Source organism: Accipiter gentilis, chromosome 36, assembly GCF_929443795.1.
Source record: "Accipiter gentilis chromosome 36, bAccGen1.1, whole genome shotgun sequence".
In the NCBI taxonomy this organism is placed as follows: domain Eukaryota; kingdom Metazoa; phylum Chordata; class Aves; order Accipitriformes; family Accipitridae; genus Astur; species Astur gentilis.
The window spans coordinates 609,645-631,018 of record NC_064915.1 but is presented as its reverse complement, the minus strand read 5'-3'; the positions used below and the strand labels follow the sequence as shown (position 1 = coordinate 631,018).

At 54.8% G+C, this 21,374-nt stretch overlaps 1 protein-coding gene across 3 annotated transcripts; it reads right to left on the bottom strand.

Moving 5' to 3' along the window:
* Nucleotides 1-16,209: 16,209 nt before the first annotated feature.
* On the bottom strand, nt 16,210-20,505 carry LOC126034964 (ADP-ribosylhydrolase ARH1-like). Of its 3 annotated transcripts, none has more exons than XR_007504810.1 (8): nt 20,478-20,505; nt 20,181-20,404; nt 19,103-19,201; nt 18,923-19,028; nt 18,004-18,083; nt 17,748-17,931; nt 16,538-17,068; nt 16,210-16,433 (listed from the first exon to the last, which is right to left on the bottom strand). XR_007504810.1 is itself a non-coding variant. In XM_049792995.1 (8 exons), exons 1-7 carry the CDS (start codon nt 20,486-20,488, stop codon nt 16,696-16,698), a joined length of 1,077 nt encoding a protein of 358 aa, XP_049648952.1. In that variant the 5' UTR covers nt 20,489-20,505; the 3' UTR covers nt 16,210-16,570; nt 16,687-16,695. The 3 variants fall into 3 exon arrangements, 2 of the variants coding, with proteins under 2 accessions (XP_049648952.1, XP_049648951.1); XM_049792995.1 differs by having other exon boundaries at nt 16,210-16,570; nt 16,687-17,068; XM_049792994.1 differs by having other exon boundaries at nt 16,210-17,068.
* Between the last annotated feature and the right edge of the window lie 869 nt (nt 20,506-21,374).

Here is a 21,374-nt window from a genome sequence, read left to right as displayed (position 1 = left end):
CAGCCCCCAGAAGAAGCAGGGCTGCCCGGAGAGCTGCCCAACACCCTCCCTTTCCAGCAGCCCTTGGCAGCCCAGCACATGCTGACTGGGGGTGCCCTTGCAACAGAGCCCCAGCTGCCCTGCTGGACCACAAAAACCTGGAGGGGAGGAGGAGAGAAACTTTAGGCAACCTGGCCCCATCCCAAGACAGCCCAGGGCAGGAAAAGGCACCTGTGCTCTGCCAAGCTGGCCAGTCGTCTCTCGGTCCCGGTCTTCAGAGGTGGCTCTGGGCACCTCCTGCGTGCTCTGGGCTGGCACAGCCTTGCCTGTGAACCACGGGAAGTTTCCCTGAGTCCAGAGTCCTGCCCCATAGACAGCACCCTGGGGCAAAGGGGAGAGGAACCAAGAGGTTCCCCTCCTTCGCAGGGTCCCAAGCGTCAACTGTAGCATCTCGCCCATCCCTTGTAGTGCCCAGAGCCTCATGTTTCAGGCCGAAATCCTCAGCTTTAGGATCTAAACCCGCCTTTGATGGCCCACAACCTTTCCTCAGGGCCCACAGTTCCATCCTGAGGGTCCAAGCCCTCAAGGTGGATGGAGCTCATGGCCTGGCAACGTCCACCCAGTAGTCTGGGGGGAGTCAGTGGACCCAGGACAGCCAATCACATTTGAGGAGGGGGGCGGCAAGGCACGTGATTGATATGTAACCAACCAATCAAGGTTCGGGGCCTGCAGGAAAGGTGGCAGGAGTGGAAAAAGCTGGGTACTGGGGGGCAGGGCAATGCTGGCTCCACCAATCATAGCTGGCAGTAGAGCAGCACAAAGATGATTGATAAGCGGTCTGACCCATCATTTGATGGGAGGAGCAAGGGAGAAATCCCAAGCAGCCAATCAGAGGAAATGTCACGTCAGGGGAGGGCGGGCAGCACAACTCGGAACACTGACAGCCCAGGCAGCCAATCACAGAGAGCGTCACCTCAGGTGAAGTGCACCTGGGCACCACTGTGGCCCAATCAGAGGCAGCCCTCAGGGAAGGGCAGGCCCCAAACCAGAGCACAGTGACAGCCTAGGGGACCAATCCGAGGCAGCATCACCTCAAGAGAGGAGACTGACAGCCCTCCCCACCTGCGCGGACCCATGGGAGAAGAATGCGAGCTATGCTGGGGAATAGACACAGCTTCCAGATGACACACAAGGGGCCTGACCCGAGGCCCAGCGAGCCCCACACCAGGCCCAAAATCCCTATTGCCCATTCCACCCCTGCCCTATCTCTCCCTCCACCCTTACATAGCCTATCATTCCAAGTGGGCTTTGGGCCCTCCAAATGAGGGCTCGGACCCTCCAGAGTCGGCTTGGATGAAAAGGCTGCCTGTCTGGATGCTAAAAAAAGAGGCTTTGCAGCCTGAAATGAGACACTGCAAACTAACAGTGAGCCTTTGGCCCCTAAACTGCGGGGTTTGGAGCCTAAAATGAGGCTTTGCCACTAAAAAAGTGGCATTGGATCCTGAAAAAAACATTTTGGGAGCCTAACATGAGGCTTTTGAAGGCTAAGATGCTGGAAAGTAAACACGAGGATCTGAACCCTAGAAAAGTGGCTTTGGACTCGAACACTAAGGCTTTGGAACATCCAAATCAGACCTTGGAGCATAAAAATGATGCTCTGGGCCCTTGAAATGCATCTTTGGACCTTAAAAGCACAAACCCTGGAACTTTGGACCCTCCAAATGAGGGCTTGGACACTCCAGAGGTGTCTTGGGCCCCAAGAATGCATGTCTGGATGCTAAAAAAAGAGGCTTTGGAGCCTGAAATGAGACACTGCAAACTAACAGTGAGCCTTTGGCTGTAAAAATGTGGGGTTTGGAGCCTAAAATGAGGCTTTGTAAGAAAAGAGTAAGACTTTGGAAAGTAAAAATGAGGCTCTGGACCCTAGAAATTTAGATTTGAATTCTATGAAGTGGCTATGGGCCTTCCAAGTCAGTTTTTAGTGCTTAAAAATGATGCTCGGCATCCTTGAAGTGCATCTTTGGACCTTGAAAGCATAAAACCTGGAACTTTGGAGCCTCCAAATGAGGGCTTGGACCCTCCAGAGGTGGCTCGGACACTAAGGATACCTGCCTGGATATAAATGCGGCTTTGGAGCATCAAAAAAGTTATTTTGGGAGCCTAACATGAGGCTTTGGAAGGCTAAGACTTTGGAAAGTAAAAGTGAGGCTCTGGACACTAGAAATGTGACATTGCAATCGACCAATGATGCTTTGGACCTGCCAAATCAGGTTTTAGGGCTTAAAAATGATGCTCTGGGCCTTTGAAATGCATCATTGAACCTCAAAATGCGCAAACCCTGGAACTTTGGACCCTCCAAATGAGGGCTTGGACCCTCCACAGGTGGCTCAGACCCTTCGTATACCTGTCTGGATGCTAAAAAGGAGGCTTTGGAGCCTGAAATGAGACACTGCAAACTAACAGTGAGCCTTGGGGCCCTAAACTGAGGGGTTTGGAGCCTAAAATGAGGCTTTGTAAGACAAGAGTAAGACTTTGGAAAGTAAAAATGAGGCTCTGGACACTAGAAATTTTGATTGGGACTCTATAAAGTGTTTTTGGGGCTTCCAAATCATGTTTTAGTGCTTAAAAATGATGCTCTGAGCCCTTGAAATACATCTTTGGACCTTAAAAGTGTGAACCCTGGATCTTTGGACACCTCCAAATGAGGGCTTGGACCCTCCAGAGGTCGCTCAGACCCTAAGGATGCCTGTCTGGATGCTAAACAAAGAGTCTTTGGGCCTGAAAAAAGGCATTTTGGGAGCCTAATATGAGGCATTGGAAGGCGAAGGCTTTGGAAGGCTAAGACTTTTGAAAGTGAACAGGGCTTTGGACCCTAGAAATGCGGCTTTGGACTCAACCAATGAGGCTTTGGACCTTCCAAGTCAGACTTTGGGGCATAAAAATGATGCTCTGGGCCTTAAAATGCATCTCTGAACCTTAAAAGCATCAAGCCTGGAACTTAGGAATGAGGCTTTGGACCCTGACAGGCAGGGTTCGGACCCTCCAACTGAAACTCTGGGCCCTCAAAAAAGGCTGTGGGTATTAAAACATGGGCTTGGGCCCTAAAATCAAGGATTTGGGCCTGAAAAGGGGGCTTTCGGGCCTAGAAATACATCTTTGGACACTCAGAATGAGGCCTTGGACATGAAGGAAACAAGGCTTTAAGCCCCAGGTGAGGAGTCTGTAGCCTGAAATGAGGGTTGGGCCCCTAGCATGGAGTCTTTCTACCCTGGAATCAAAGCTTTGGATCCTAGAAATGAGGCTTTGGGACCTAAACCTGAGGCTTTGAGCCCTAAAAGGGGGTTCTGGACCCTCCAAATGAGGGATTGGACCCTCCAGATGCAGCTTGGACCCTAAAAATGCCTGTCTGGAATCTAAAACTGATGCTTTGGACCTTGAAAATGAGACTGTTGAAAATACAACTGAGCCCTTACACTCACGCTTTGGGAAGTAAACAATCCAGCTTGCTTCGAAGAATGACCACTACCTGCGACTAGCGTCAGGCTTCAGACCGTGTCAGGATGGCTTTGTCCCCTCACAGCAAGTAGTGAGGCTTTAAAAACGAGGCTTGGGGCCCTAAAAATGAGGGTTTGGACCCCAGAAAGGAGGCTTTAAATCCTCAAAAATAATGAACGTTTGGGCCCTACAATGAGGCTTTCAGCCCTTCCAATTAGGCTTTAGGCCTGAAAGAGTTAGACCCCCAAATGAATTTCTGGACCATAAAAATAAGTATTTGGACACCCAATCTGCGGCTTTGGCCCTTAGAAATGCGTCCTTGTACGCCCCGAATAACCTTTGGACCATGAACCTGAGGATTTTCTTTTTAAGTGGGGGCTTAGACCCTACAAATGAGCATTTGGGCTGTCAAAATGAGGCTCGAGACCCTTAAAATGAGGAGAGGGATCCTACAAATGAGGCTTTGGGCCCTACAAATGAGACATGCAGGGAGAAATTGTGGCTGTAAAGATGAGGCTTTGGACCCTAAAAATTAAGATTTGGACCCTAGAAATGAGGCTTAGAACCCTAAAAATGAGGCATTGGACCCCGCAAATGAGACTTTGGAACCTCAAAATGCGGGACTAGAAACAAAAGACAAGAATTTGGACAATAAAATGAGATTTTGAACTCTAAAAGAAAGATCGGGGTCTTATAAACAAGGCTTTGGAGCCTCCAAATAAAGCTCTGGACCCTAAACCCAGTCCTTCGTTCCCTAACAAGAGGGTTTAGACCCTACAAATCAGTATTTGGCCACTCAAAATGAGGCTTTGGGCTGGGAAATCAGCTTGTGTCCTATAATAAGGATTTGAACCCTATAAATGCAGCTGTGGATCCTAATAATGAGGGATTGGGCCAGATAAATGGGAACTTTGACTCTCACCATCCCAGTAAACTAAAACTGAGGCTTTGGGCTCTAAAAATGAGGCTTGGTACCCTAAAATGAGGGCTAAGGCCCTACCAATGAAGCTTTGGATTCTAAAAATGAAGATTTTGATCTGAAACTGACTCTCTGAGCCTTAAAAATGAGGCTGTGGACAAAGAATGCCCCAAGCCTGTCAGTGTTTAAGAGGCATTTGGACAGTGCCCTCATTAAGATGCTTTAACTTTGTCAGCCCTGAATTGGTCAGGCAGTTGGACTAGATGATTGTTGTAGGTCCCTTGCAACTGAAATAGTCTATGCTGTTCTAGTCTAAAAAAATGAGGCTATGGGAGCTAAACTGAGGGTTTGGACCCTAAAAATGAAGCTTTGGACATTCAAAATCAGAACCTGGGGCATTAAAAGTGATGCTTTGGGCCCTTAAAAAGTCTTTGCACCTTTGAAGTGGGGTTCGGAACTTACAAATGAGGGTTTGTATCCCAAAAATGAGGGTTTGGACCTTAAAAATGGCTTTCTGGACCCCCAAAAGGAGGCTTTGGGCCCTAAAAATGAGGCTTGCATCTTGAAAAAGAGTGTTTGGATCTTAAAAATGAGTCTTTAGAGACTAAAATGAGGCTTTGGACCCTGAAAGTAATGGTTTAGGCTGTAAATTGAGGCTTTGGGGCCCTTAAATAGGTTTTTGTGCCTTTAGATGCAGCTTTGGGCTCTCAAAAGGAGGCTTTGTACCCTAAACATGAGGGTTGGGCCTCAAAAATGATGATTTGGCCCTTTAAAAAGGAGGGCTTTTTTACCCAAAGTGTGCACAGACCTTGTAGCCCAAGGGGCAAGACTTGGATGGTATTCATACCTCAACCAGGCATGTCCTTGAGCAGCCTGATGGGCCCTGCTCTGAGCATGGGGCTGGGCTGGAAACTGCTTGATGTCCTGATTTGACGAGCTCAGCTGGACAGGGTGACACTACAGACTCCCCTGTGAGACACATCTCACCCCAACACTGAGCTCCTGGTTCTGGGTAGATCTCTCAAGTTTGGCACTTCAACAAGATATTCAAATTCCCAGCCTGGCACCCTCAGATCTCTTGCAAACGGTGCAGAAAGATCTGCCCCTGCAAAGTGAAATTCAGCTTTACCGACACTCATCACACTGTTCCCCTCAGGAACAACCTTCACTCAAGGTCAGGCTTGAATTTTTAGGGACCCTTGCCCCAGATGCTGGAGGGGGTCCTAAGCAGAAGCTTCCCATAAGGACGGTTTGGTGCCTGGGTTGAATAGGATGGATTTGGGCAAGGAGGAAAATGCCAGGAAACAGGAGGCTGCATGATGAGTGTCATAGTGCTGGGACTGGAGATGGACCTTCTGTCAGTGTGGTTGGCCCATGGGATAGCCACATGGGGCACCTACTTGGAGGATTTCCTAAGTAGAGATATAAATAGGATATAAATTGGGTAAATTGGGAGTCAAGAGCCCCAAGTGAAGTAGAAAGTCCAGCCCAGCAGAGCTGGGCTCAGCCTTGCTCTCTGTCCTTCCCTGGTCCCTTATGGCCCTGGGTGAAAGCTTGGGTGGCCTCCACTGTCCCTGCCATAGGTGCTCTCCATGCCTGCCCAGCTGCACTTGCATCTTCGCCTTTCCCCTCCAGGGACTTTCAGTTCTTCACAACATTGCTCCAAGTGTCTGGTTGCCCTCCCTTGCCCCAGAAAGCAGGTTCCTTTCCATAGTAGCCATGGAAAAGGTCCCTTGGACGGAAGAGGTCCTGAAAGAAGAACCCTCAGATGGCCCCGCTTCCAGGACCGTGCTGGGCTGATCTCAGAGCCATGGGCAACTGTAAAACCCTTCTGCCCCATTCCAGTGAAGGACCATTGCGAACAATTAAAAAGTCAACACTCTTTTGCAACCTCTCCTTTGTGTTCTTACTCATCTCTCTCCCGAGCTCCTTGCGTCCCAAAGACAGATGAGTTTCTTGAAAAGAAGAGAAACTTCTAAAACAGTACTGCACGTTTTGGGACCTCTTTGCCTACAAGGATGGCTTCAGGTCAGGACACTGAGGACAGGGCAGCTGTTTCTCTCCCTCTGTTTGTCCCTTCTCTGCAGCCTCTCCAGCAGCAGTGGTTTGCTCCCAACCTGTGCCAGATGCACCCAAAAAGCCTTTCTTTTCCCACCGGGGATGTGAAGGAGCAACGAGCTGGGAAGAAACAGTCCCCTCTCCGGCCCAGAGCAGCCTTGTGGTGAGGTAGACCTTCCAAACATGGCCAAATAACATGCCCTTGTGTATTTCCTGAGGCTACAGAAAAGAGAACACCATTGGAAAATGAGTACTGTGCCCCAGGTGATGGAAAAGCCCAAGGTGGCAATTTAGCCATGACATCAGTCAGAACTAAGGGCTCTTTGAAGAGTCTGCACCGTCCCTCTAAATCTGCATTTCTAGAAGGAAGCAGCACCCCAGAACACAGATTCAAATCACATACCTGTTTTGCCACTTCAGGTGGTGCTCCCTCTGCTCCAGGCACCCCAAGCTCTGGTCATTCTGGCTTGGGTCACTCCATCCTGGGTAGACGTGATCTTCTGTTCTGGTAGTAGCATCGCATTGACCCCTCGTCCACCGGTGGCATCAGAAAAGAGGTGTCATACAGGGACACCTCGAGTGGGTTGGTCTCAGGGCTTGATGGTGAAAGTATGGTTATTTGGGGTGGTGGAGGTAGGGTCTGGACTCCGCAACTGTGGAAGGTCTTTCCTTTGGCCATCTTCAGCTCTCCACCTTCACGGGCATCTTTCTTCTCTCCTTTTCCCTTTCCCCTGCACCTCAGAGGTTTTGCTGCCTGTGCTCGGCCCAGCTCTGATGCTTGGCTTTTGGGTGTGGGTTTGCCCTTGGGTTGGCTGGTCTTAGGCTGGTTTTTGGCAAAGGAGGCCCCTGGGATCTCTGGCAGCCGCCTGGAAGGACACAAGAGGAGGAGTCTGCCTGAGGACACGGTGGGTTTGGGCCTGCATCCTACCTGCAAGCCGTACGCCTGTTTGCACAGCCTCTGGCAGCTCAGCTCAGGAGAGGAAACCCCTGAGCTGAGACCCTCGGCTGACACACAGCTGTCCCCATGCACAGCTCAGGAGGCCATGCTGGGGGTCTCCTGAAAGGCTGGAGAGGAACCAGCCCTGTGAAATGGGGAGCTCCTGGCAACCTCATCCCAACCCTCCAGGCGCTGCCTTCACCACTGTTGGGCAGCGATGAACGGCAAGTGTTTGGGTCTGCGGAATGGGCTCTTGCCAGGTCAGAAAATGACCCAGTGCAGCACCAGCCCTGAACATCCAGACTCACCTGACCTGCAAGTTGTTCCTCATCTCCATCACTGCCTTATCCCAGAGCTGCTCACGTTCATTATTAGTCAAGCTTGAATTAGCAGGCAAGGGCTGTTCAGGAAATCTCGCTGGAACCGGGAAGGAGAGATCTCATCAGAAGAGCACTGTTGTGACGCTGCCGGCCCCACTGACACACAGGGGTGCTCAGGCCTCTTCCCAAAACATCCGAGTGGACTGTTCTGCTTCCCTCACAGCTGCCAGAGGCCTCATGCCCTCCTCAACACTAGCTCTTTCCCAGCCCCTCATTTCCATGGTGTAATACGGTTTTGCAACCACACCATTGGTGCCAGATTTGGGAAAGAGGAGCAGGTGCTCTTGAGGTGACAGTCTCTTTTGGAGATCTAATTCCTTGGGGGTGGGTGGGGAGGGGGGGACAGGGTCTTGGATCGCATCCTCCCACCACACCCTTGGGCGCATCCCACCCCAGGGCTCTGTTTTGGTGAAGCCAATGAGTCATCAGGAGAATAAGCTGTGCCAAGCTGGTGTGAAGCTTTGGTGCAAGTCAGAGCCTTTTGACTATCATCGCCGGGGACTTTCTCATCAGATCACAGAAGCTGGTTGCCTGCACTATGGAAACGAGCCAGGAGCTGCTTTACCTTCCGTGTCTTGCCCAAGAGGTGGCAAACCCTCTTTTTTCTTCCCCTTGTCCTCAGCAGGGACATTTCTCAAGGCCTTCAGAGGGTTCCTGGGTGTTGGTTTGGTCACAAGCTCCAGTTCAAACCTAGAGACAAAGAGATGACACCAGCATGACCCACGGCACCAGCAGCCCTTGCTGCTTGCCGCGATCACCTGCTCGCTGGCAGATTTTGGCACTGTTGTAGAGGCTGTTTTTTCTCAAGTCAACTGTCCCCCATCCCTGAGAGCTGTCCTAGGAAATGGGGTCACCTGCCAAATAAGTCCAGGTCACCTAAACTCCTCTACCTGTGCCATCAAGTCTGCCTACAGGCCGGGGATATGAATGATCGTCACTGCCTGTGTCTCTGTGGGAGGACACCCATGGTCATAAGGAGCAACTGCTACCAAACTGCAGCTGAGCAGCTGCATCAGCTGGAAACATACTCACTCAGGAAAGATGATAACACGGCCAGAGAGAGTCAAGGAAGCAATGGATACCACCCGGGACACCACCATTTTGAGCAGCTGGGGGACCTGCAACAGATGAGCGTGAAGGTGGCAGGAAATCCTCAATGTGGCCGAGGCACTCAATTTAGGAGAAGTCCAAGGCAGCGAGAGATGTTGAGACCGTAGCTCTCACTGGTCACGACTGGCTGGCCACGTCCTGGTGGGCCACATGCAGGTAGTGCTGGGGCACTGCAGTGGGGCTACCCAAGCAGTGGGGAAACCAAAAGGCTCACCTTGAATGCAGCCTTTTCTAGGTTCCTCTTCCCAGACATCCTTTCCAGGAAGTCAAAGTAGAATCTAATTTGCACATTCCTGCCTTCGATGAGGAACACCCCCACGTCCCTCAGGACAAGGGCAATGTTCTCCCCCTTCCCCGGGCACTGAGACAGGGGGGACGTGACGCCTAGGATGCAGCCCTCCACTTTTCGCCAGGACACAGAGGCATCCATGGCCACCTTGGCATATTTCATAGGCTCCAGCACCTTACTGCCTGGAAAAACACACAAGAGGGACGGAGGCGCTCACCCAGTGGCCCCTCCACAGGCATTTCCCAAGGGCTGCTTATTGCAGTCATTGCCCAGAAAGGCCCCATTTTTGGACCTGCTGCGCAGAGGGGGCAGTTTGCTTTCAGAAAAGGGATGCGATATCCCCTTTCACCCCGACCGTGCAGGCAGCCAGGGTTTAATCCGCCATCTTACCGGGAAGGTTGTTTTTATCGTCCACGGGATTGTGCACAGTTGCAAGGTTCCTGGCCAGGCAAAACACCGGCCTCTGGATAATCACAGTCTCGTTCCCAACCTGTGTCCATGTGGGGACCACATCGAAGGAGCCAAGGGTGGGAATTCGGACCCTCTGTGAGTGGAAGAGAAGGGAAGAGCTGAAGGGTGAGAACTGGCTGGAGGGAAGAGCTGGGGGTGGCCCTGTTTAGGCCGGACCTTGCCAGCTCCCGCTGTTCAGAGGCACGAGCCAGGGCAGTAGGGAGAGCTTTGAGGAAGAGATGCTGTGTCCTCTCCCTCTGCTTTCTCCTCTAAAAGAACAGTGCTGGAGTCAGGGCAGAAGCAGCCCGAGGGCATCCAGGGGTCTCCAGTGACCGGGATCAGCCCTGTGGTACAATACCACCTACCACAGGTGATACCACCCTTGCACGAGCCCTGTTTGTCCCTCAGTGTGGACTTTGGGGGGGGGTGTCCTGCTTTCTGAGGAGGGAAAAAGTAACTGCAGGCCATGCCCCAGGGCCATGGGGACTCCCCATTTCCCTGGGTGGATGAGGAGGATGCGGGAGTCACCCCACCTTGTGCAGCAGGAGCTGTTCTTGAACGTAGCCGGCCACTGCATCCCAGACAGAGGTTTGCTCTGGAAAGCAAAGGAAGATCAGGTCCTGCTCTGCATGTGCTAGCCCTCAACCCTCCAACATCCCCTGAGCTGCAGCACATTGGCAGATGTGAAGTGTCATTGCTGTCCCCAGCCCCAGATGGAGACACCCCTGAGATGGCTGCTGTGCTGAGTCTCGCCTACACAATGCTACAGCTGTTGGTCCTGACAATGCTCCTGCGGTGGCTGTGGCTGCCTGTACCTTTGGCGGTGGCGCTGGGCATCATGAAGGCATGCTCCATCCCATCCCAGAAGTCCATCTTGGTCCGCCTCACGCTGGCGGGTTGCTCCTTAGGGGTGACAGCCATGTAGGAGCTCATCCCTGCATTCATCCTATGGATGCTCCTCCAGGGTGCAGGACCCACTGTGGCCCACTTTTGTACTCCTGTGCAGGCATGTCAGAGACCCAGTGTGACACCACGGTGACATAGCCACTGCTGACTCTGCTGCCCACTGTGACATACGAGTGGCCTGCTGCCCACTGTGACACGGTCTCAAGTGACCTGCTGCCTGCTCTGACGTCCATCACCTTCTGCCTGCTGTGACATTGCCACCACTATAACTGTTCACTGAGCCCCTGCTCAGGTTTTGGCTGGACACGCAGCTCGCACTGAGGCCTGACGTGTGCTGGGAGCAGGGCCATTAGGTCAAAGCGTGGGCAAGACATTCACAGGACACGATAGACAAGACAGGGTGATCGCCGTTCTGCAGCCCTTAAAACCTGCAGCTCACTGTCTCCTGCGGCCTTAGCCACTTCTATTTTTGCATAGTAACTGTCTGGCAGTTTCTTCAATGTCCACTAACTTATGGAAATGGTATAGCTGGGAGGTAGAAATACGTCAGCTTGCCCAAAAAGCTATTGAGGTAGAGCCAACAGCAGCCGGACTGTTGGGGCTGATGTGCTTCCCAGCGTGATACAGGGGACACCCACACCATGACAGAGGAGGAAGGCTGAGCACTCTCACCATTGCCTCAGGAACTACTTTGGTCATAAGCGCATGCGTTGGAAGTCAGGATTTAGATAGAGAATGTGGGAGTGAGACATGTCGTGAGTTACTGAGTTAGTGACTCCAGGTGTCAGACTAGTCTGTACTAGCAGGATTGAGCCCTTCTTTGATGTGTTTGGGTTTTTTCCAATGAGCTTCATAAAATAAAGTTTAATTTACAGAGTACGTTGGCCTGCAAATTTAAGAGATCCAGATGGACCGTGACATTGGTATCAGAAGCGGGATCTCTCTCAGACAGATTTTGCTGGAGGCACAAGGTGCTTTCGCCATGCCAACTGTGGCATTCATTTAAGGGTGAGTGTAGAGATACTGCGTGTCTGTACATGCATGTCATGGTTGCAGAAAGAAAATCTGGACAGTGAGCAGCCACAACTGGGAGATAAATTTGAGAAGGGGGAGTGGCAAACCCCCCCAAGTGGGATTTATCCTGGGTTGAGAGCCAGTGCATGAATACTGGTAGTATTTGGCATGAGTTTGACAGATGGCAGCTTTCCTGTCAGTTCAGGAAGGGAAAAGGAAAAGATGCGGTGTGTTGGCTACTGGAGAGGTGTCTTAGAGCAGCAATGGATACGACTGATGAGTTGAAGGGGGAGGATGTATGACTGAAAGAAGAAAACAAGTGTCGTGGTTTAACCCCAGCCAGCGACTGAGCACCACACAGCTGCTCACTCACTGTCCCCCCCCACAGTGGCATGGGTTGAGATAAGAACGGTTTAATAGAACAGAAAAGAAGAAACTAATAATGATAATGATAACACTAATAAAATGACAACAGTAATAATAAAAGGATAGGAATGTACAAATCATGGGCAATGCAATTGCTCACCACCCGCCAATTGACACCCAGTTAGTCCCTGAGCGGCGATTCCCCCCCGCCCCCACTCCCCCCAGTTTATATACTAGATGTGACGTCACACGGTATGGAATACCCCGTTGGCCAGTTTGGGTCAGCTGCCCTGGCTGTGTCCTGTGCCAACTTCTTGTGCCCCTCCAGCTTTCTCGCTGGCTGGGCTTGAGAAGCTGAAAAATCCTTGACTTTAGACTAAACACTACTTAGCAACAACTGAAAACATCAGTGTTATCAACATTCTTCGCATGCTGAACTCAAAACACAGCACTGTACCAGCTACTAGGAAGACAGTGAACTCTATCCCAGTTGAAACCAGGACAACAAGGAAAAAGAAAACCAAAGGAATAATTGGGAAGTAAAGTGCAGAGAATTAAAAATGCAACTGAAATTTCTTAAGTCAGAACTTTAGCCCCAGGTAACTGCTGAGGCTGAAGGGTGCGGGAGGAGGTTGCTGGGAGCAACTGCAGTAGAGCCAGTTAAAGTTTATTGTGCCTTGTGTGAAGATGGTATCTGGAAACGGGTTGGATTTAGTGGAACTACTTGTGGCTGCTGCTCCCACTGCTACAGACCCCAGTCCCGAGTTAGGGATTGCTACTTTGCCAAGGTCCTCATTCCACAGGAGCCCAAATGTGGATGGTAGATAAGGACAGTTATGCAAGACAGCCTGCACTTAGGAAGAAAGGAGTTTCTGTTGTAGGCCTTAATGGGCACGTCACTACCCACGCACTGGTCAGGGCTAAATTATTTCTGTCTAGTGGATGGAGAGTCCTCCTGACTGTACTCCAGGTCCCTGCAATGTATATTAAGTGTGGATGTACTGAAGGGTCAGGCATGAGCCCTGCTCATGCTACATTGGCTAAAGAGCTAGAAGGTTGCTGTGGTGCAGTATACAGATGTCTTAATAGAGGGCCACTCTACAGAACCTGTGGAACAGGACAGTCAGCTGGGATCACGTGTGAGGCTTTGGACTCTACTAATGAGGCTTTGGTCCTTCCAAGTCAGACTTGGGGGCTTAAAAATGACGCTCTGGGGCCTTAAAATGAGTCTTTGAACCTTACAAATGGACCTTGGAACTAATAAATTAGGTTTTGTACTCTATATATGTGGGTCTGGGCCTTAAAAATGAGTGTTTGGACCCCCAAAAGTAGGCTTTGGTCTTTTAAATTTATGCTTTCTGCCCCCATATTGAGGCTTGCCTTATAAAAATAAGGGTTTACACTTGAAAAACTCAGGGTTGAATCTTAAGAATTATGCTTTGTGCTTTGAAAATGATCGTTTAAGCTCAAAATTTTTGCTTTGTTGCGTTTTAATAGGGTTTTTTTGCCTTTAAGATTCAGGTTTCCACTCTAAGAATGAGGGTTTTGCCTTAAAAGTGATGGTTGGCACTCAAAAATGAGGAGTCGAGTGTTAAAAAGGAGGGCTTTTTTACCCAAACTGCGCACAGATCTTGTAGCCGGAGGGGCAAGGCTTTCATGGTGTTTGTTCCTCAGTCGGGCATGCCCTTGAGCAGCCTTCTGGGACCTGCTGTGAGCATGGGGTTGGGCTGGAAACTGCTTAATGTAGAAATAGAAAAAACCAATTTGACAAGCCTAGCTGGACAGGGTGACACTACAGACTCCCCAGTGAGACACATCTCACTCCAACACTGCACTCCCGGTTCTGGGTAGATCTCTTAATTCTGGCACTTCAACAAGATGTTCCAGTTCCCAGCCTGGCACCCTTGGATGCCCAGCTAGACCCCAAGCAATGGCAGCCCCTGCCAACCTCCACCTCCCTGTCTAGTTTTATTGCTGAGCATGACATCATATGGTATAGAATATGCCGTTGGTCAGTTAGGGTCAGCTGTCCCAGCTGCGCCCCTCCCCAACTTATTCATTGGCAGGGCAGCGTGAGGAGCGGAAAAGGCCTTAATGCTGTGTAAGCACTGCTCAACAACAACTAAAACATCAGTGTTTGTTATCATCAGCACTGTTTTCAGCACAAATCTGAACCATAGCCCCATACAAGCTACGATGAAGAAATTTAACTATCCCAGCCAAAACCAGTACAGGTGGTTAACCCTGGTTTCCCAACACCCCTTAGGCCCATCACCCTTGGGGTAGTTAAACCTGGGGGTCCATCAACCATGGGCTAGTAAAGCCCAGCATCCAATCAGCGCAGGGGCCCATCACCATTGGGTTGTTTAACAATGTTGGGCCATCATGCCTTTGGCCCATCACCCTCAGGGTGGTTAAGCCTGGGACCCATAACCCCTTGGACCCATCAGCTTTGGGGTGTTTAACTGTGGGGGTCCATCACCCCTTGAGTCCAGTCACCCTTTGGGTGTTTAACCCCAGGGGCCCCTCAGCTTTGGGGTGTTTAAACTCCATCACTCCTTGGGCCCAACAACCTCGGGGTACTTAACCCTGGGTTCCCATCACACTTGGGGTGGATAACCTTGGGAGCCCATCACCCCAGATGCCTACCAGCCTTGGGGTGGTTAACACTAGTGGCTGGTCACCCCTTGGGCCTGTTATCCTTGGTGGCTTAACACTGGGTGACCATCACTTCTTGGGCCTATCGCCCTTAGGATGGTTCACCAGTTGGGGGTCCATCGCCTCTTGGGCCCATCACTTTTGGGGTAGTTAACCCTGGGGACCCATCAGCCTGGGGCCTCATTGCACTTGGGGTGGCGAAACCTGGATTCCCATCGCCTCTTAGGCCCATTACCCTTGAGGTGGCTAACCACTGGGGCCCACAAACCCTTGGGCTAATCACCTTTTAGGTTGTTATCCCTGGGGTCCCACTGCCCTGGGGTCCATTGCCCTTGGTATGGTTCACCTCAGGGGATCTCACCCTTGGGGTTGTTAACCCTGGGGACCCAACACCATTTTGGCCTATCACTTTTGGCATGGTTAACCCTGTAGGCCCATCACCTCAGTGGCCCATCACCCATGGGCTGATTAACACTGAGGGCTTATCACCCCCAGGGCCCATTATCCTGTGGGTGGTTAACCCTTGTGACCATCACCCTTGAGGTGGTTAACCCTGGGGGTCCATCATCCTTTTTGTCTTTAATCTTGGGGACCCACCAATGCATGGACCCATCACCGTTGGCCTAGTTAACCCCCAAGTTCCCATCACCTCTCATGTGATGATGGCCTCATCACCCTTAAGATGGTAAATGCCAGGTGGCCATCACCCCTTGGAGTGGTTAACCCTGGGAACCCATCATCCCTTGGGCCCATCACCCTTGGGGTGGTTAACTCTTGGGGCCCATCAGCCAGGGCACTTCTCGCCCTTGGGGTGGTTTACTCTGGGGCACAGCCCACACAGGGTGTTTAACCCTGGAGGCCCACCATCACGGGGGCCTATCGCCCGAGGGGTGGTGAAACTTGCTTCCCAATCACCTCTTGGGCCTATTACCCTTCTGGTTGTCAACCCCCACCAACCCCAGGGGCTCATCACCCTTGGAGTGGTTAACCCTGGGGGCCCATCCCATCTTTGACCCATCAGCCTTGGGGGGGTTAACCTTGGAGACCCACCACCCCTTGGGCCCATCACGCTCAAGGTGGTTAACCCCCAGGGCCAACATCCCAGGGGACAACCACCCTCTGAAGTGGTTAACACTGGGGCACATAACCCTTGGGGTGTTTAACTCTGTGTTCCCATCACTCCTTGGGCCCATCACCCTTGGCTGTGTTAACCCGGGGGGCCCATCAGTGGGGGGCCCATCACTTTTTGCCTTGAAGGACCTTGGGCTGTGGTTCCCGCTAAGGTGACCATAAGTAGCAACATGAGAAGGCGGCCATCACTGTCCTGGGTGGCCCTCAGAGGGCTGTGGCAGTGCGGTTGTGTGCTTCTTCCTCTCCACTCAGCACTGATGAGCCCACCCTTTGAACACTGGGTCCAAGTCCTGGGCTACCAGTACAAGAGAGACGGAGTGACTGTGAGAGACTCCAGTAAAGGGCCGCTGAGATGCTCCATGGCCGGGAGCCTCTTGGAGGGGCTCTGTGAGCCAGAACGGTTCAGCTTGGAGAAGATTTGGCTGTAGGGGGTCCCACCCGGGTGGGATCTCAGCAATGGCAGTGACAGGACAAGAGGCGCAGGGCACAAACCTAGACACAGAGTGACCTGGGAGGACACTTTTTTACTGTGGGGGTGACTGAGGCTCCTCAGGGAAGTTCTGGGGTCTCTAACTAACTGTGGAGGGATAAAAGGCCACCTGGATGTGGCTATGGTGGTCTCTGTGGGGCTTGCCTGAGGCCCCCAGCACCCCTTGAAGGGCCCCGCTTCCCCCCAGGGTCTCCCAGGGGCCCTCCCGAGCACCCCAGGACCCTGTGAAGGTCCCAGCTGACCCCCAGGGACTCTCCCAAGCCCCCCCAGGACCCCACGAAGGTCCCAGATGACCCCCAGGGACCCTCCTGAGCTCCCCAGCACCCCACGAAGGATCCTGCTGATGCCCAAAGACTCTCCTGAGCCCACCAGCACCCCACGAAAGGCCCTGCTGACCCCCAGAGACCCTCCCAAGCTGCTCCAGGATCCCGTGAAGGTCTCTGCTGCACCCTGGGGACCCACAGGGGCTTTCCTGGGAGGGGGACAGCAGGTGACACCAGGGACACAGGGGTCTCAGCGTTTCCCCCAGGCCAGCGCGTGCAGGCGGTGGGCAGCATCGCGCAGCCGCCCACGGTACTCAAGGCAGCAGTGCAGCCCAGGGGGGATGGGCGCCAGCCCCCCCCGCAGCCCCCAGCACCCAGCGGCGATGGTCCCCGTCGAATCGCTGTCCCCGCCATGCAGCACCGCCCTGGCACACAGGTCTCCCCAGCACCCACCAGCTGCCAGCAGGGCCTCCAGGGCCACCATGGGTGCGTCATGGCCACTGCGCCCTGGCCACCCCTCCAGTGCCCAGCCCAGGTACGCAGCATCCCGCTCGGCTGGTGATGGAAGGGACGGCACCTGTGGTGGGCCATGACCCTCCAGAAGCCCCCGGGATTCCAGGTACCTGCAGGGACACGGGACACTGAGGTCACTGGGAACACTGGAGTCATTGAGGACACGCGTAAACTGGGGTCACTGGGGATTGTGGGGTCTCCAGGAACACGGGGACATTGGGGTCAGCAGGGACGTTGGTGTCATTGGGGAAATTGAGGTCATTAGTGGTGCTGGGGGTCACTGGGCTGTGGCTTTCCAGCAGCCCCTGTGACAGCAGGTACCTGTGGGGACACTGGGGACAATCAGGACACCCAGGGGCACCGTGGCAGTGGATGCAGTGGGCACACCAGTAATAGCAGGGAAACCAAAAGCACTAGGGACACCGAGGTCAGTGGGGGTGTGGGGTGACCCTGGGCCACATTCCCACGGCTGAGGACGGCAGCGCCGGTTGGGACACTGGGGACACTGGGAGCAGCAGGGACAGGATGCGTACCGGTGGCCCTGCAGACAGAGTGGCCACCACGGTCAGCAGTGACACCAGTGACAGTGGGGCAGGGGACACTGGGGACATCCAGGCACTGGGGCAGAGCAGCGACACCAGTGGCCCCAGTGTGGTGTGCCTCCAGGACTGGGAGAGAGCCTTGCAGGCACTAGTGACACCAGTGACCCCCCGAGCCCCTCCCAGTATCCTCACCAGCCACTCCCAGTGCTCCCAGTGACCCTACAGAACCCTCCCAGTACCCCCTTACCGGTGCCAGGCATCCCCAAAGAAGGGCCAGGCGGCAGCGTTGTCCCCCACGGCAACCCCAGCACCCTCCACGTAGTCCCATGCGAGGGGCAGGACCCGCAGCAGCTCGGCCCCCCAGCGCTCTGGGGGCTCCCCCCGAGCCCCCAGCGCCCCAAAGAGGGCCACCGCTAGTGCTCCAAGGTACCCTGCGGGGACAGGGATTTCAGGGGGGGCTTCAGTGTCCCCTCCTCCCCTGTCCCCCCCTGCCTGGCACCCACCGGTGGGGTGGTGGTGGGTCATGCGTCCACTCTCGATGCTCACCCGGATCAGCGTCGGCAGCTCCCGGGCGTGTGGGTACCTGCATTGGCATCAGCCCTGTCCCCGTCCTCCCCTGTCCCCTCCCTGTCCCCGTGTCCCTAGCCTTGTCCCTATCCCCATCCCACCACCCTTGTCCTTGCTGTCCTTGACCCCGCTGTCCCCATCCCCCCGGCCCCCCACCTCCATATCCCCCTCTCTGCTCTGTGACCCCCATGTCCCTTCCTCTCTATCGCTGTCCCCATGTTCTCTCTCCCCTAGGGCCCCCTGCCCCAGCTCAGACATCCACGGACCCCCATGCCCACTGTCCCCCACCTCCCAGTGCCAGCACCACCATATGCCCAATCCCCAGTCCTTGTCCCCTCCAGGTCCAACACCCCCATGTCCCCATCCCCCTCTGTGTCCCCATTCCCCCACCTCTTACACCCCCATGTCCCTGTTACCCCATCCCCATCACCTCATGCTCCCTTCCCTCCAGCTCTGACACCCTCATGTCCCTGTCCCCCAAGCTCTGGCACCCCCGTGTCTCCATCGCCATGTCCCCCCATCCCGCCTTGTCCCTCTTTCCCCATGTCCCCATCCCCGCCCAGGTCTGACAGCCTTGTGTTCCCATCCCAGTCCCCTCCATCTCCCTGTCCCTTCCAGCTCTGACACCCCCATGTCCCCAGCCCCGACACCCCCATGTCCCCATTCCCCCCTCTCTGACACTCCTATTCCCCCATCCCCTCCTTCTCCCTGTCCCTTCCAGCTCTGCCACCCCCCTCTCCCCACCCCCATCCTGCCCCTGTCCCCCCAGCTCTGATACCTCCGTCCCCCCATCCCCACGCGTGCCCCCGTGTCCCCATCCCGCGCTGCTGTCCTTTCCCATGTCCCTGTCCCCACCTGAGGCCGATGGCCAGGCTACGCATGGCGGCCCCGCAGCCAGTGCCGGTGGGGTTGAAGGGGATGCGATAGCCCTCAGGCTCCCCAGGCCGCAGCTGCGAGGTGCCTGGGGGGGGGTGTCAGTGGTGTGAGACCCCCTGACACCCCCTGACTCCCCCCAGACCCTCAGACCCCACTCACCCAGGATGCTGGTGGGCCCCGGCTTGCGGCCCTCCATGTCGCCCATGGCGGCCACGTAGCGGCGAGCCAGCTCCTGCAGAAGGGGTTCCCCCTCCAGGCCTGGGGGGGGGGGTTAGTGAGGACCCCCCGGGGCCACCCAAACTGGAGGGGAGGGAGAGGCCCCATGCACCCCCCAAATCGAAGGGGAAGAGGAAGACTCCCAGTGCCCCACCCCCAAACGGTGGGGAAAGGGAACACCGCTCCGCGGAAAACCCGAAACTGAAGGGGAAGGAGGACACCCCCCCATGGACCCCCAGAGGTGGAGGGAAAAGGGGACACCCCCAGAACTAGAGGGGAAGGGTGACATCCCCCATGCACCCCCCCCCAACAGGAGGGGAAGTGGGACAACACCCATGAACACCCCAAAACTCAGGAGAAGTGGGGAATCCTCCTGAGCACCCCCAATTGGGTGGGAAAGGGGCAACCCCTTCTGGGCCCCCCAAATTGGGAGGGGGAAGTGGGTCCCCTCAGCACTCAATATGGGAGGAAAGGGGACATAAATTCCCACAAACTGTGGGGAAAAATGGGAGCCCCCCCCGCGGGGAAATGGGGACACCCCAATTTTTTGGGGGGAGAAATAGGGAACCTCACTGGAGCCCCTAAAAGGGGGGCAGAATTAGGATGCCCCCAAACCCCCTCCAGGGCTGGCCAGGGCCCCCCAAAAGCCCCTCCCGGGGACCCTGCAGTCTGGGTCAGGGGTATAACAGGAACCGCCAACCCCCCCAGAACCCCCCCTAAGCAGCTCAGAGGTATAACGGGGACGCCCAAACCTCCCCAGGGTCCCCCCCCATACAGCCCAGAAGTATAACGGGGAGCCCCAACACCACCCCCGGACCCCCACCATGCAGCCCAAGGTTTATAACAGGGACCTCCAACCCCCCCCCCCCAGGGAACCGGCATGCAGCCCAGGGGTACGACAGCCCCCCCCGCCCCCGCCGAACACTCGCTCCACTGTGGGCCTGGGGTACAATGGGGACGCCCTCTCCTGGGGACCCTCCCCTGTGTCTGTGGGGTGCAATGGAGACCCCCCCATGCACACCTGTGGCCAGGCCCTCGGCGGTCGCAAGGTGGAGGACAGTGTCATCGCTGACGGGCCACTCAGGGGGCTCGAGGGTGATGGCCTCCAGCCCCCCCAGCTCAGCCAGCTCGGCATGGATCTGGGGTCCCGAGGTGCAGTACTCCCAGCGGCCTCCCCGGTACCCAAGCGCATCCCCCACCCCACTCAGCACCATGGCTGCTTCGTAGGCTTCCACCGAGGGCACCCTGGGAGAAACAGTGGGGTTTCAGGGGGGTGCCAGCGGTGGGGGGTATGCCACGAACCCCCGGGGACACTCACGTCTCCTCCATTGCGGCAGCAGCTGGGGATGCCCATCAGGTTTGGGGCACGGGGCCAGCGCTGGCCGGGGGCCCTTAAGGAGGATGAGGACACCCTGGGGACCGGGGAGTGTGGGGGGAGGCGGGATGGGGTGCTGTGCCCATGGGGACGGGGATGAGGGATGCCGGGACCTCTCTCCTTAGGGGGTGGCAGGGAGGGGAAAGGCTCTGGGGGGCCCAAAAGACACTGAGAGGGGACTGGGGGGCTCCGGGGGACACCCAGAGGGGCATGGAGGGGGCTCTACCCAAAGAGGGCTGGGGATAACCCAAAGGGCACGGAGGAGCCTGGGGGGGGCACCCTGCGGGGGGACTGGGGGACATCCAAGAGGGAGACAGGGGACACCCAAAGGGACCTGAGGGGTGCCCCAAAGGGGCACGGAGGCACGTGGGAGGCATCCAAAGGGGCACACGGGCACATGGGGAGCACCCAGAAGGGCTGGCGGGGTACCCAAAGGGGACGTCCAGAGGGGACAGAGGCCTCTGAAGGATTTGGGGCACAGAGGGATGGGGTTTAGCAAGCCGCGGGGGAAGGCAGTGACAGGGAGAAAAGGAGTATCTCCAAGGAAAAAAGTCTCTGCCAAATATTTTCCCATATTTATCTCACTGGGACGGGGCAAAAAACATAGCCCCAAGCCATATTTGGGGGTGAAATGCCCCAAAACTGCTATCACCTGGGTCCTGCCCAGAGGGGGCAGCGATATGGAGCCCTGCTCTGACAACTGGGGTCAGCTCTGACTTAAAACTGCTGGGGTTTGCTGTTGAAAAATAGTAAAACTAATGTTCAGTGGTGGGCAGCGAGCGGTTAAAAGATCGCCCTTAAATTTCAGAGCTTTAATTACAAGTCAAGCAGCAAAGCCTC

Bases quoted from the DNA above. Each gene is read 5' to 3' on its own strand.
- LOC126034964 (XM_049792994.1), bottom strand. The intron at 19,202-20,180 runs GTGTGCATGGGG...CCCCCCCCCCAG, and splicing joins CGCCGAGGGCCTGGCCACAG to GCCTGGAGGGGGAACCCCTT. The intron at 17,932-18,003 runs GTGGGTGCCAGG...CTGTCCCCGCAG, and splicing joins GACCCACCACCACCCCACCG to GGTACCTTGGAGCACTAGCG.